The sequence below is a fragment of the Scyliorhinus canicula genome, chromosome 5, assembly GCF_902713615.1.
Source record: "Scyliorhinus canicula chromosome 5, sScyCan1.1, whole genome shotgun sequence".
NCBI lineage: Eukaryota > Metazoa > Chordata > Chondrichthyes > Carcharhiniformes > Scyliorhinidae > Scyliorhinus > Scyliorhinus canicula.
Window position 1 is genome coordinate 149258309 of NC_052150.1, and position 15451 is coordinate 149273759.

The 15451-nt window shown below is 45.8% G+C and overlaps 1 protein-coding gene across 3 annotated transcripts in view; it reads right to left on the reverse strand.

Moving 5' to 3' along the window:
* Positions 1 to 1325: 1325 nt before the first annotated feature.
* hacl1 (2-hydroxyacyl-CoA lyase 1) overlaps positions 1326 to 15451 on the reverse strand; it is a 144798-nt gene continuing 130672 nt past the window's right edge. For all 3 annotated transcript variants that reach the window (XM_038797804.1, XM_038797803.1, XM_038797805.1), the window contains 2 exons: positions 10559 to 10745; positions 1326 to 1970 (listed from right to left, as the gene is read on the reverse strand). In XM_038797804.1, coding sequence (XP_038653732.1) covers positions 1938 to 1970; positions 10559 to 10745 — 220 coding nt within the window. In that variant the 3' untranslated portion in view covers positions 1326 to 1937. The remainder of the gene's footprint in view (positions 1971 to 10558; positions 10746 to 15451) is intronic.

Below are 15451 nucleotides of genomic sequence, written 5' to 3' on the forward strand. Positions count from 1 at the left end.
AAAGACATGCTATTAGGTAATTTTGGACATTCTGAATTCTCCCTCTGTGTACCCGAATAGGCGCCGGAATGTGGCGACTAGGGGCTTTTCACAGTAACTTCATTGTAGAGTTAATGTGAGCCTACTTGTGACAATAAAGATTATTATTATACCCTCTTATTCTTTTCTTTATTCTTTCATGGGATGTGGGCATTGCGGGAAAGGCCAGCATTTGTTGCCCATCCTTAATTTCCCTTGAACTGAGTGGTATATGAGGGATTTCAGAGGTCAGTTAAGAGTCAACCATATTGATGTGGAATCCCAATGATGATAAATCCTCAGGGCCTTACAATCTACATCCCAGAGTACTTAAGGAAGTGGCTCTAGAAATCGTGGATGCATTGGTGGTCATTTCCCAAGATCCTATAGACTCTGGAACAGTTCCTGCAGATTGGAGGGAAGCTAATATAACTCCACTATCTAGAAAGGGAGGTAGAGAGAAAACAGGGAATTATAGATCAGGAAGCTTAATGTCGATAGTGGGGATAATTCTAGAATCCATTCTCAAAGATTTTATAGCAAACTTAGAAAACAATGGCAGGGTTGGACAGAGTCAGCATGGATTTATGAAGGGGAAATCATGCTTGACAAATCTACTGGAATTCTTCCAAGATGTAACTAGTAGAGTTGATGAAGGGGAACCAGTGGATGTGATTTATTTGGACTTTCAAAAGGCTTTCAACGAAGTCCCACACAAGAGATTAGTGTGTCAAATTAAAGCACATGGGATTGGGGGTCGTGTACTGAGATGGATAGAAAACTGGTTGGCAGGATTTCTCGTGGTGGCCATGTGTTGATCGGTAGCACGCAGGGCTGCTCCTGCTTGAAGGTTTTGTTTTGGGTCATTTTTTCCTGATTAATGGTTTCTTTGGTCAGAACGTTTGTTGAATAAGTGGTGGGGAGTGAATTTTCCTCCGAGGTGGAATGTCGATGGGTTATTGCACCCGGTAGAGATCAAGTAAGATGACGGTGTTGGAAGTGGAGGGTCTGCGTGGCGCAGTTACAGAAGACATGACAGTGTCATCATCGTCCACCCCATTGCCGTGGGACAACTGATGGCCTGCCTTGGTCTGCTTTCAAAGCCAGCTATTGTTAGACTCTTACTGTGCTCACCCGAGTCCACTGCCGGCATCTCCACATCATGACTTTCTTCAGAAGGAGAGGTTAATAAAAGGTTCATTGCAATTGTATTCAATTCCTCAGAGTGCACAATATTTAAAATAAATAATTATACTAGAAACAGCTTAAGGTTTAATAATCAAAAAAATAATTTCAGCACAATAAAATGGCATTTAAATCATTTGTGTGTTTTTATTTCAACAAAGTACATTCTCTCAACTAAATTATGCTGGAATATTGTGCAAACAGAGGCTTGTTTTTCATTTTGTAAAAGAGGTTGAAAGGAATTATTACACTAACCAGTACAGGTAATCTGGATAGATATTGAACATGATCATTGTGGTTGTGGCTGATGGCAGTGATAGCGGTATTTTACAGTCATTTATACAATTTAACAGTAGACTAGTATTATCTGTGGTACTTATTGTTCATATACTGATCATTGAACCTGGATTAAGCTCTCCTTGCCAGCCGGCTAAACTTACATTTTTATTTGGCAAGACAAAATATTGTAGATGACTCGACTCCTTTAGAACAGTTTTGATCATAGTAATATTAAAAAGTTAATTTATTCCAGTTTAGCTCATTTGGAATCAACAGCAAACTAAACAAAAATTTTAGATTACAAGTATCTAACCTTGCCAAAATGTCATATTCAAAATTTGTCTGAGAAATTATGAATGAGATTCTCTTTCCAAAACGTTATTTATTTGCAGATTCTCCTAACACAATTTAACTCAGCTGGGTATAACTTGCTTTGATATTGCTGATTATTCATTTCACATATTGGAACGAGTCAGCCAAGTGAAATCCTGAAAGCAAATAAGATGAGAGCATAAAGTCAAGAGAGGTAAAAGATTATTTGGGTACTTGCCCTATAAAATCAAGTAATGCTATTAATATATCTGAACAGTTGTCAATGATTTCAATCTTGTAAATATCCAATGGATTATGAAAAATGGTTGTTAATACTCATTTTCATAAAACCATAAGATACAGCAACAGAAGTAGGCCATTTGGCCCATCGAGTGTGCTCCGCCATTCAATGGGATAATGGCTGATCTGCTATGATAATCCTCAACTTCACTTTCCTGCCTTATCCCCATAGCCCTTGATTCTCTTAGTGATTACAAACGGTATACTTGTCTATCATCGCCTTGATCATACTTACCAAGCCAGCTTCTGCAGCTCTCTGCGGTAAAGTATTCCACAGATTCACTACACTCTGAGGGCAGCACAGTAGCATGGTGGTTAGCATAAATGCTTCACAGCTCCAGGGTCCCAGGTTCGATTCCCGGCTGGGTCGCTGTCTGTGCGGAGTCTGCACGTCCTCCCGTGTGTGCGTGGGTTTCCTCCGAGTGCTCCGGTTTCCTCCCACAGTCCAAAGATCTGCGGGTTAGGTGGATTGGCCATGCTAAATTGCCCGTAGTGTCCTAAAAAGTAAGGTTAAGGGGGGGGGTTGTTGGGGGTATAGGGTGGATACGTGGGTTTGAGTAGGGTGCTCATGGCTCGGCACAACATCGAGGGCCGAAGGGCCTGTTCTGTGCTGTACTGTTCTATGTTCTATGAGGGAAGAAATTCCTCCTCCTCTCTGTCACAAATGGGCACCCCTTATGAGATTCTGCCCTCTGGTCCTAGACTGACCCACAAGAGGAAACATCCTCTCAGCATCTATCCTGTCAGGCCCCCTGGTCTCAATAAGAACGCCTCTCATTCTTCTAAACGGAGTGCAGGCCCAACCTACTCAATCTCTCCTCATAAGGGGCAGCACGGTGGCCTAGTGGTTAGCACAGCTGCCTCACGGCGCTGAAGTCCCAGGTTCGATCCCGGCTCTGGGTCACTGTCCGTGTGGAGTTTGCACATTCTCCCCGTGTCTGCGTGGGTTTCGCCCCCACAAAACCAAAAATGTGCAGAGTAGGTGGATTGGCCATGCTAAATTGCCCCTTAATTGGAAAAAATAATTGGGTAATCTAAATTTATTAAAAAAAAAAAATCTCTCCTCATAAGAAAATTCGTCCATACCCGGGGTCGCCCAAGTGAACCTTCTCTGGACTGCCTCAAATGCCAGTTTATCTTTCCTTAAATATGAGGACACAAACTGTTCACAGTAGTCCAGGTGTTGTCTAAACTAGTGCCTTGTATTGAAACCTCTCGGTAGTTAGATCTAAGACACAAATTAGAACTGTAGTCGTCTATTCCTCACGTGCACATGCGCATGCAGAAGAAAATAAATAAAATCTAAAAGAGCAAAATTAATAACATCTTCCTCCATTCATCATCTTCACTAAAAAACATAACAAGGATTTTGAACCTTTACACAGATGTCTAACCTTCACGTACACACTTATTTTTACAATGCACTGGGACCACACATTGACTTATTGGGTGAATTTTGAGCCCGTGTTAACCGTCAGGGTAAATGGGAAACGTGATTCTCACAGGCAAGATTCCATTGTGGAATTTTCCATGTCTCTCACCCATGACATAAAGACACGAACTTCATTTAAATGCATCAGCATATCATTTGTGGGCCATGCCGCCGGGTCCTCCGCCCTCATTTAATATTCACTGCGCGCCAGTGTGACATTACGCCAGCAAAATTTACAACAGCTGTATAAAATGAAAACCTGCTGACTCCATCTCCAAAGGGGATATCGGAGATGAGGGCAGATTTGTGGGCAGCACGGTGGCATTGTGGGCAGCACAATTGCTTCACAGCTCCAGGGTCCCAGGTTCGATTCCAACTTGGGTCACTGTCTGTGTGGAGTCTGCACATCCTCCCCGTGTGTGCGTGGGTTTCCTCCGGGTGCTCCGGTTTCCTCCCACAGTCCAAAGATGTGCAGGTTAGGTGGATTGGCCATGATAAATTGCCCTTAGTGTCCAAAATTGCCCTGAGTGTTGGATGGGGTTACTGGGTTATGGGGATAGGGTGGAGGTGTTGACCTTGGGTAGGGTGCTCTTTAGACGAGCCGGTGCAGACTCGATGGGCCGAATGGCCTCCTTCTGCACTGCAAATTCTATAATTCTATGATGAGCGTTTAAGTTGGCATTACCCTTCAGGGCACTGAATGGAGAGGAGGTGCCAGAGGAGACGTGGGAGAACCAACTAAGTGATTATCGGAAGGAGGAATTGAGTCTCAGAATGGGGGAGTGGGCAAGGTATGTTCGCAGGCTTTACTGGGCCTTCACTGCTTCCAATTGGTCTTTCTCCTGGTGCGTAATTAGCATTTCTCGGGTTCCTCTTGCTGGGGTTAAAGCGATCTTCTCTCAGGGAGAGTGCCCTTTTGGAATGTCAGCAGGATGCAGATGGGAGTAGTAAACATGACAGGGACATCACAGGGAGAGACTGTGAGGTCCCTGAGTGGGGTGCCATATGAAGCCAAGTTGTATGGGCAGTGTGGGGGACCCTGACCCTAGGGTGGTGAATAGCTGCATGGTACACAGGTGGAGGACGAAAAGTGCAGTTAAAATGAATCCCCATCCTCTGGCTGCAAAGTACAGCCTCAGGGATGAGCTGTGAGGATGTCATGGAGGCCAGGCACTCAGGGATGTAGTAATAGGTGGCTGGCTGCTCAAGTTGGAAGGCTTGTTTGATCCACAACCTATGAAAGCTGGGGAAGGATGCTTAAATCTAAGGGTGAGACTGACTATGAATTGCAGTCTTGACATGAATCAGGTGTGCCTTGCCTCTCCCAACTCCACTTGAGGAAGTCAGTTCCTTAATCAGATCTCTGACCCATCCTTGATGAGTCAGTCATGCCACTTGAATCAGTCTTGTAATGGATTTGGATTTGTTTATTATCACGTGTATCAAGGTACAGTGAAAAATATTTTTCTGCGAGCAGCTCAACAGATCATTAAGAAAAGGAAATAGAAGAAAATACATGACAAGAAAAATAAGAAATAATGCATGACTATGCGATTGGCACCCAATGGTTAACACTTTGGGAGCTGAGCCACCAAGCATTAGAACATAGAACATAGAACAGTACAGCACAGAACAGGCCCTTCGGCCCTCGATGTTGTGCCGAGCCATGATCACCCTACTCAAACCCACGTATCCACCCTATACCCATAACCCAAACAACCCCCCCTTAACCTTACTTTTTAGGACACTACGGGCAATTTAGCATGGCCAATCCACCTAACCCGCACATCTTTGGACTGTGGGAGGAAACCATTGCACTCCATGGTTTACACTCACCTATCCATACCCGAGAGGTGACACAGATGTTGCCCTCAATGGAAGGCGCAAGATTAACTGAGCTCATCAGTCAGCCATGCCAGGACATGACAGGTGGCAATGTTTCATACCCTCGGGAACTCAGTACACAGGTCAAGTGAATGCACTCATGTGCCCTCAGTCCTCACCCTTGCGGGAGGTCACATGAGCTGTTGAGGCTCACCAAGGTGGAAGTGTAGCTGTCAAATGGAGTTGGGAGAGGCAAGTGTGGGGACATGGCTATTGGGTGGGAGAGGAGGGACTCAGGCTCACTGGGAAGACACACATAGGAGGGGTATGCACGGGTAGATGTCCCAAATCCTGCAAGGGCTATGGGTCAGGATATTGTCAGGCCTCCTCATTACTCACAATCCTGTTTGACTCCTTTCAGTGTTTGGATCAAGAGGATGATGGAGCCAGTCGAGCTGGCAGTTCTATTAATTGCTGTAGAACAGCAGCAACAATGTCAACGTGTAGCTGCACATGGGCAGGACCAGTGCCCAGCAGAGGAGGGGATGGCAGGGTCCACTCAAAAACTGGGTGAAGGGCCGCACATGGATACAGCTCGGAGGAGACATTACTGGCCACAGGTCTATCGGAGGAGAACATCATACCGCCTGATGTCAGATATCCATTGCCGGAGAAGACCCGAGGGATGGTGGACCACCTGTGCCAGGTGATGCAAGAGTTGGCACCACATGGACTGGGAGATCACCTGGTGCCTGTGGCCCTAAAAGTCAGAGATGCTCTGAAACTTTATGCCAACGGCTCATTTCAGGGCTGCACACGTGACCTTTACAGCATCTCCCAGTGAGCTACGCACAAGTGTTGACACAATGCGACAGGTGCGCTATTTTCAAGGGCTCACCTGTACATCAACTTTGACTGGGACTTGGCAGGCCAGGACACTAGGCCCATGGGCTTTGCCCATATAGCTGGCTTGCCCCAAGTGCAGAGTGGCATAGATTGCACGCAGTGGTGCTCTGCGCTCCCCATGACAACTACATACTCGGATACTTTCAGATCCCAGCTGCTTTCGAGGGTGACCATTGGCTGGAGAAATGGCTCCTCGGGGACAAAGGGTACTCACTCAGGAAGTGCCTGATGACATCAGTGCGGAGGCTCCAAACACTCGCTGAGACTCAATACACCGAGGCTCATGTGCCAACAAGCGCACTGGTCAAGTAGGCAATAGGCCTGCTAAAGATGTGTTTGCGGTGCCTCGACCATTCAGGGGAGCTCTCTAGTTTGACTCCCCCAGAGAGTGTCCCGCATCATCGTGCATTCTGCACATCCTGGCATTGTAACGGAGCAAGGTTCTGGATGAGGAGGAGATGCAGGAATGCCACATGTACTCAGGTGAGGAAGAGGTCGAGGACAGGGGTGACAGTCAACCCCCAGAAGTGCGGAGGAAGGACCTTGGGCGATGGCCAGGGCTCAAATAAGGCGCAGGGACGACTTGATTACCCCTTGCTTTGGGGAGGACCGGGACTGAGTGACCAAATTTGCCCCTCCATGAGGTTTGAGACCATTAGACCTATAGTTTTGATCACTTCTTTCATGGGCAGGGTGCAAAATCCGTAAGACCAAACAATTTATATTTATATATAGATTTAGATTTATTGTCATGTGTACCGAGGTGCAGTAAATGTATTGTTCTTTGTGCAATCCAGTCAGATGGTATCATACATGAGAAACACAAGACATACGATCGATACACAATGTAAATACATGGACATTGGGTGAAGAATACGGAGCATAGTGCTGCACAGTGGAGAAGATGCGTGGAGAGATCAGTTCATCCATAAGAGGGCCATTTAGGAGTCTAGTAACAACGGAGAAGAAGCTGTTCTTGCCCGAGGTCCCAGTGTTCGTCCATGGGTTAGAGGAGCTTCTTGCGTGAGATCCAGAAACCCGGCCGTCCTCTGGTGTCTGTGGGTTCTCATTCGCGCCGGCACCGTGCAGTTGATGCCCTGCACCATGCAGCTCGTGCCCTCTTGAGGTGGAGTGCATGACCTGGATCATGAACAACCATGGAGTGCAGGTCCTGCACCAAGGTCTCCACTGCAGATGCAACCCTTACAGCATTGGCCTCGTTGCCTCGGCACTAACCCCTCTGACAGAAGGCGATGGGACTCCTCCAGTCAGCCTTGCAGTCTAAGGAGGGATGTTGACATACCTTCCTGATATTCATGAGTCTGCCTTTGAAGCTCCAGCAGCTCTCGGACAACTGGGCCCAAGAACACGTCATTGGTCTGGGATTGAGCAGAGTCCAGGACTCCGGCATCACTCTGAGTGCCAGATCCCTGGGACGTCCCTGCCTCCACCTGCTGTGGATTATTAGATGTGAGGTGCTCACCAGTGAAGCTACTAGTTATTCCCACTGAGGTGTGAATATCTGGGCTGGTGGAGGGTGTGGGTGGCAGCTATGATGCCTCTTTGATGCTCATCTCCTAGATGTCTCCCTCAGAGCTGATCGGGTTTGTGGGTCGTCTCCAGGGGACGAGAGGATGTTCCAGGCTGGTCGACTGATTGACCAAATAGAGATGCGAGATGGCATTAGTGCATGATACAGGCAGACTGATAAAAGAAAATTAACTCACATGACGCATGCATCATGGCTGCATGTGTTGAGTTTTCTCACTTGTGTCTCTTGCCCCCACCTCGCCCTCTGCACAAGTTCGGTCCCGATCCACGTCAGCCGCAACAGGAATTGATGCCCAGGCTGTTGGCACCATCCAGCAAACTGAGTCAACTAGCTCCCCAAGGAGTCCAAGTTGCCTTGGCAAAATACACTTTCACGTGCATATTGTTGTCTGGAGCAATGGGTAGTGATAGTGGAGGCTCTGACCTGCTTCCATCACAAGTTGATACTCAACCTGTTTTGGTCAGATTATGAATGCACTTTAATTGACAATCAAATCCTGGAGTGGAACTTGTACCCAGAATAAAACCTAGCGCTCGGTTTGTTTGTTTTATTTGGCCTTGCTAATCTGTGCAGGCAGAGTCAATGGATGGGAGGCGGGATCGCATGATTCCCCATTCTGTAAATTCATGAATGTGCTCCTGTAATTTGTTGCTGTCCTCCTCAGCATTGACTATTGACAGTTTGATGTCATCTGCAAATTTAGAATTTGGGCAATTTTGATTTCAAAGTCCCAGACTATTAATATAAATTGTTTAACATTTACTCCTAAAAGACCCTCTCATGGACTGATCTGATCTCTTCACGCACCTTCTCTACTGAGTAAGTTACCCTCCTGTATGCTTCACCTGATGCCTCTGTCTTTGAATTTACATTGTGAGGGCGGCATGTGGCGCAGTGGTTAGCACTGAGACTACTATGGCGCTGAGGACCCGGGTTCAAATCCCGGTCCTGGGTCTCTGTCCGTGTGGAGTTTGCACATTCTCCCCATGTCTGCGTGGGTTTCATCCCCACAACCTAAATATATGCAGGTAAGGTGGATTGGCCATGCTAAATTGGCACTTAATTGGAAAAAAAAAAATTGGGTACTCTAATTTTTTTTAAATGTATTTACATTGTGTTACTATGTTCGTCCGATGTATTTTTATCATGTATGGAATGATCTGTCTGAATTGTACGCAGAATACATTTCACTGTACCTCGGTACACGTGGCAATAACCAGATCCAAAGAGCAGTGATCCACCTCCTGCCACTCTGAATAATACCCTTTACTCCCACTTTCTGCTTTCTGTTTTGAAGTCAGCTGGCAATCCATTCTGCTACCGGTGCCCTGACTCCACAATCTCTGACATCAGACAGCAGAATAGCTAATATAATAGTGGATAGCTGATAGTGGATAGCTAATATAATCCTAATATTTAAGAAGGGGTCAGAAAATGTCCAGGCAGTCAGCTTAACATCGATTGTAGGAAAATAACAGAATCCATACTAAAAGAGAGAATTTAAAAAATCTATCAATGAGAAATGTAATAATGAACATTCAGCATGCATTTCAAAATTGAACATCTTGCTTGAATAAGTTTATTGATTTTTTTTGAGGAAATAACAGCGAGTAGATAATGGTAATGCAGTAGATGTAATTTATCTGGATTTTCAAAGGTCCTCAATAGGGTGCCCATAATAGACTGAAGAATAAGAGTAGCAATGCCACTGTTATCCATTTCCTAGATTATTTGAAAATGCATGGGCACAATCCATTTGTACTATTGGTTGTATCTTTTTCAGTTTGTTTAGTCTATTCAATACATCCCTTTTGTATTATTTATTTGTCCATGGGATTTGGGAGCCTCTGGCTGGGCAATGGCTTTATTGCCCATCCCTGAGGGCATTTAAGAGTCAACCACATGTGGATCTGGAGTCACATGTTGGTCAGACCAGGTAAGGATGACAGATTTCCTTCCCTAAAGGATATTAGTGAACCAGGTTGGTTTTTACGACAATCGACAATGGCTTCATAGTCACCTTTTTTTTTAAGACTTTTAATTCCAGATTTCTAATGAAATCAAATTTTACCAACTGCTATGGCAGGATTTGAACCCTGGTTCACAGAGCATGATTCTGGGTCTCTGGATTTCTAGTCCAGCGACAATACCACTACACCACTGCCTCCCCACTTAAATATAGTTACCTCATTCCTCAACTGATCATTCAATGTCATGCCTACCTGTTCTATCTCCCTGGTAAATACAAATCATCTGCATTTTCTTCAATCCTTTGGGAGGAGAACGTTCGTCAACAGAGACTGAGGTGACAGACAAAACAGAACCATATCCCAGGTTCCTGTCAATGCTCTCACAACAGTTGTCCAGGGCTGGGCAGGCTCGCTAACTTAACCTCTCTGAAGAAAACCACATGACCTATGTTATACATCATCTGCAGACACCTGGCTGAGAGTTGGCAATCTCACAAGAATCCTGCATCTAACAACTCCATGGGTACTAAGCCGATATGTTACTGAAAGCCCTCTCACCTACACAAAACTGATTTAATAAATTCATGATGAAGGCCATAATCATCTCCACAGGAGGTCACTCTGAACACAACAATAGAGAATATGTTGAATTCTGCCTATGTTCAATCTCAACAAAATCAACTTCATTCAACCCCAAAAAATCAAATGCGTCCTTAAGAGTGAGGGTGGATTTCAAAATCATTATTTGCACGTGGAATACATTCCTCCAAATACACTTACTTGTCTCTTTCTGTCAGATGATGGATCAATCATCACATTAATAAGTGATGGCATTTCCCGGTCTGCCAAACATGCAGCAAGTGCCTTTTGCAGCTCCTGTGGTGTCTTTACAAAATAGCCTTTTCCACCAAATGCGGACATGACTTGCTCATAATGAGCATTGGGCAGCAGGGAGATGGGTGGGGCTCTGAAAAAAATGAGGAAACATGATACTGAATATGCTCATCAAATAAGAAAAATAACCATGTCATGCCTTCATTTATTTTTGTTCAAATCTGAATCTGATCACATAATCTATCAGGCTGGTTTCAAATTTGAGACAGTTCAGTGAAAGACTATCAAATGTTACTTAACAATATCCTTAAGGTCAGTAACATGAGCAATCAACGTTAAGCTAAAAACATCTTTGGAAAGCATGTTAGACAATGTCAATATTGCACTAACGTTATCAGTCACGTGCAGTGACAAGGTGTAGAAACATTTACTATAAATTGAAAGACTACAATAAATCCAAAAATTGTTAAAAATAATGAAGGCCTCTATTAGATCAACTAAAAACCTAATAGACAACAGTGGGTAGCATGGGAATAGCTTTTTCAGTTACGTTTAAAAGGTAGAGGAATGTCAAGGTTTGTACTGCCCACTGAAAGATGCTCAAGAAGAGGTTAGAAATGACTCATATATGATCCCCATTGACACCAACTAATTTTAAAAAGAGGTACAAATTCTTCAGTGACCAGTGCAAAGGAATCATAAGGCAAGATTTCACATTAAGTCTTTTATTGTAACAAACTAACTAAAACCAATATCAACCAAACACTACTTAGTAGGCAACTAGCAAATTAAACTACAAAATAATATTCCCTCTTAACGTCGTAACACAACAAAAGCCCACAGACCACATTTATGCATTACACCACACTCAGCAGAAATGTAGGGTTGGATTTTATGGGATGGCTTAATAGGAAAGCAAATGTTATTTTGGCCTTCATTGTAAGGAGATCCGTGTACAGGAATAAGGATGCCTTGCTGCAGTTATATAGAGCGTTGGTGAGACCTCACCTGGAGTAAGGTACGCAGTTTTGACCCCCTTATCCAATGAAGGGTATACTTGCCATGGAAGGAGTGCAACTGTGGTTCAATAGAGTAATCCCTGCGATGGTGGGATTGTTTTTTGAGGAGAGATTAAGGAAACTGGGTCTGTATTCCCTAGAGTTTTGAATAATAAGAGATGACCTTTTTGAAGCTTAGAAAGTTCTTACTCGGCATACAGGCTGAATGTAGATGAGGGGTTGAATTCTCTGCTTCCCACCACCGGCAGCGAGAATTGCATTGGGTGGAGAACAGCGTACAATGGAAAAATCGCGATTAAGCCAAGCGCCGATTCCGACGCCATGCTCCAGTCCTCCAAAGTCATGTTAGTCAAGCTTGCACCATGCGCCGGCGGACGCATGCAAAACCGTCATTTGTATGGATTTAAATCTGATTAGTGGGTTGGATACTGCATGTTCCATCTCTACGTGATGTTCCACCCCTCTCAGGCTGATGTCATGTGGACATGAGTTGGTGCAAGTAGTTACAAGCGGGGCCTGGGCAATATGGCTGCTGAGTGAGAGATTAAAAAACTCTCAAAACTTGTCGTGCTTGCTGGGGGGTGGCTACCGGGGCTGGGGGCATAATGGGGAATGACTTGATTTAAATGTTCCCCTCTGGTGCTACTTACAGGCCCCTGATTGTTCACACTGAGCTGATTGCTCATTGCATCCTGTAAATATTCAGAGAGCCTCGGATGATGTGGAAATCCACCCAGGCCACGCTTCTGGAAACCCCGATACCCCAGCAGTATCATCAAGGGGATGGGCATGGCCAAGCTCAATCACTGGCCCACCAGGTGTTTCCACTTCTCAGAAGCACTGCCCCACTGCAGAGGAAGCAGGAGATTAGCAGAGTTCACCTCAACCAAAGGACTCTGGCACAGTGGCCTTTTGAACCCTCCCTGGCATATGGCCCCTCTCAGAGAAGACGTCTTACCTATTTCACCCACCCCTCAGGATCATGAGCTGTCTCCTCCTGGTGAGGCTGACAGCACTGACTGTTTCTGCCACCTCCTCCCAGGTGTTGCTCAGGAAGGCAGGCTTGAGTCTGCGGCCCACCTGGGGAAGAGGGTGTCTCTCTCTCCTCATTAGCATCGAGCAGTGGGTCCACTTCAGAAATCAGTGGTCAGGTCTTCTCTGAGCTATTTCCTTGGCTGGAATGAATGTGTGACGAGTGAAGCACTTACAACCAGCCCCAGCTTGTCAGGTTCTTTAGTGCAAATTCCGGCCCCAGCGGTTACACTCACTCAACGCAAGACTTAGAATTTCTTCCAAATCATGACGGCAGAATGCTGGCCAATTTACATATCCTGAATCACAGAACGAATAGCGTGCCCAACAGGAACGCAAATTGCACACGATTCAGTTCTGGTGGGAACACTTAGTGCTGTATTCTCCGGTTGCCGACGCTGAAATCGCTTTCGGCGAATGGCCGGAGAATCCAAGTTTACAACCAAATAGGGGGCAGCGTCACTTTCGCGATGCTCCACCCCTTCCAAAGTGGCGTACTCGAAGAGTACGCTGTTCCACGTATTGGCGGCCTCAGCACATTGCCTGAGGCCGGCCCCCCAGATGCTCTGCTCCAACTAGCCGAGTTCCCGATGGCTTGGGTGTCTCATGGTCTCATCCGTCGGGAACTCAGCGTTACGGCTGCAGACTCAACCGCAGTCGGGTGAGGGCTGATCGCGGGCAGGGGGGGCATTATTCGGAGCTGGAGGCACTGTGGGGGGGGGATGGTCCGGGGCAAGTGAGCCGGCCAAACGGGGGTCACTATTTCGCGGGCTGGGTCCGCGGGCTGCGTCTGGCATGCAGCACGGCGCGGCTGCTGCAGGCCACCGCCGTGCGCATGCCCAACCACGTACCTGCCAATTCTCCAGGACGTATCGGCAGCTAGAGCCGGATTCTCTATGCTGCCATCCTGCTAGCCCCTAGCAAAGCGGGGAATCGGTGGCCGTTTTGTGCCTGTTTTCCTGGCGTAAAACGCTACCGTTCCCACGCCGGCGTGGGGACATAGCCCCAGAATCTGAGAGTCCAGCCCTTAGTCTTACAAACGGAGATTCCAGCCCAAGATGTTTCCCCTGGATGGGGTGTCTAAAGGGACATAATCTCAGGCGTAGGCCATTTAAGAGTGAGATAAGGAGGAATTTCTTCACTCTTGTTGGTGAAGAAACGAAAATGAAAATCGCTTAATGTCACAAGTAGGCTTCAAATGAAGTTACTGTGAAAAGCCCCTAGTCGCCACATTCCGGTGCCTGTTCAGGGATGCTGGTACGGGAACCAACCTGTGCTGCTGGCCTGCCTTGGTCTGCTTTAAAAGCCAGCGATTCCGCCCTGTGCTAAACCAGCCCACACGACAGGCCGAATGGTTTCCTCATTAACATTGTTAACATTAAATAGATGGGGTATTGTTTTAGAAAGAGTAAAAACTTTTAAATATGAGCTAAACAGCTGGCTTGTAATGCAGAACAAGGCCAGCAGTGCGGGTTCAATTCCCGTACCGGCCTCCCTCGCCGGAATGTGGTGACTAGGGGCTTTTCACAGTAACTTCCTTGAAGCCTACTTGTGACAATAAGCGATTATTATTATTATTATAAATCAGGTTGCTGTCCCTGGTGATATGCATCTGAAGGACCTTAGGGAAATGACCCAGGGCAAGAAGAATTAATTGCCCTTACCTTTAATGGCTCAATGGAATCAGAGCCTTTCCTCAGACTGGATGGAAGCTAACATAGTGCCAATTTTTAAAAAGGGGTTAAGGCAGAATCTGGTTAATATAAACCCATTAGTTTGACATCAGTACCAGGCAAAGTGATCAAAGAAATAATTAGGCATACATTATATAACAACATAGACAGAGAAGACTGTATCAAGGACACCTAATAGCTTCCAGAAATTAAATTGCATCTTACCAATTTGCATGAATATTTTGAAGAAATCAAAGAATAAAAGCAAGGAACCATTGAAGATTACAGCACAAAATGATCATGAAATGAAATGAAAATTATTTATTGTCACAAGTAGGCTTCAAATGAAGTTACTGTGGAAAGCCCCTAGTCGCTACATTCCGGTGCTTGTTCGGGGAAATGGTACCTTGCCTCATCTGACCTTGTGCCAACTATTTGCTCGTGTTATTCAAAATTATTCCCCCCTGCCTTCGTGACAACATTAAGCTTTTAATGTATGCACAGAAAAAAATCAAATGAAATATACGGTGGCACAGTTGTTAACACTGCTGCCTCGCAACATCAGGGACCTGGGTTCGATTCCAGCCTTGGGTGGACAAAGAACAAAGAAAAGTACAGCACAGGAACACCTCCTGCGGCCCTCCAACCTACGCCGCCCATGCTGCCCGTCTAAACTAAAATCTTCTACACTTCCAGGGTCCGTATCCCTCTATTCCCATTCTATTCATGTATTTGTCAAGATGCCCCTTGAATGTCACTATTGTCCCTGCTTCTACCACCTCCTCCGGCAGCGGGTTCCAGGCACCCACTACCCTCTGTGTAAAAAAACTTGCCTCTTACATCTACTCTAAACCTTGCCCCTCGCATCTTAAACCTATGCCCCCTAGTAATTAACCCCTCTACTCTGGGAAAAAGTCTCTGACTATCCACTCTGTCTATGACTGTGACTGTATGGAGTTTTTACCTTCTCCCGGTGTCTGCGCGGGTTTCCTTCGGGTGCTCTGGTTTCACAGCCCGAAGATGTGCAGGTTAGGTGGATTGGCCATGGTAAATTGCCCCTCACTGTCCAAAGATGTGTAGGTTGGGTGGATTGGCCATGTTCAATGCGTGGGGTT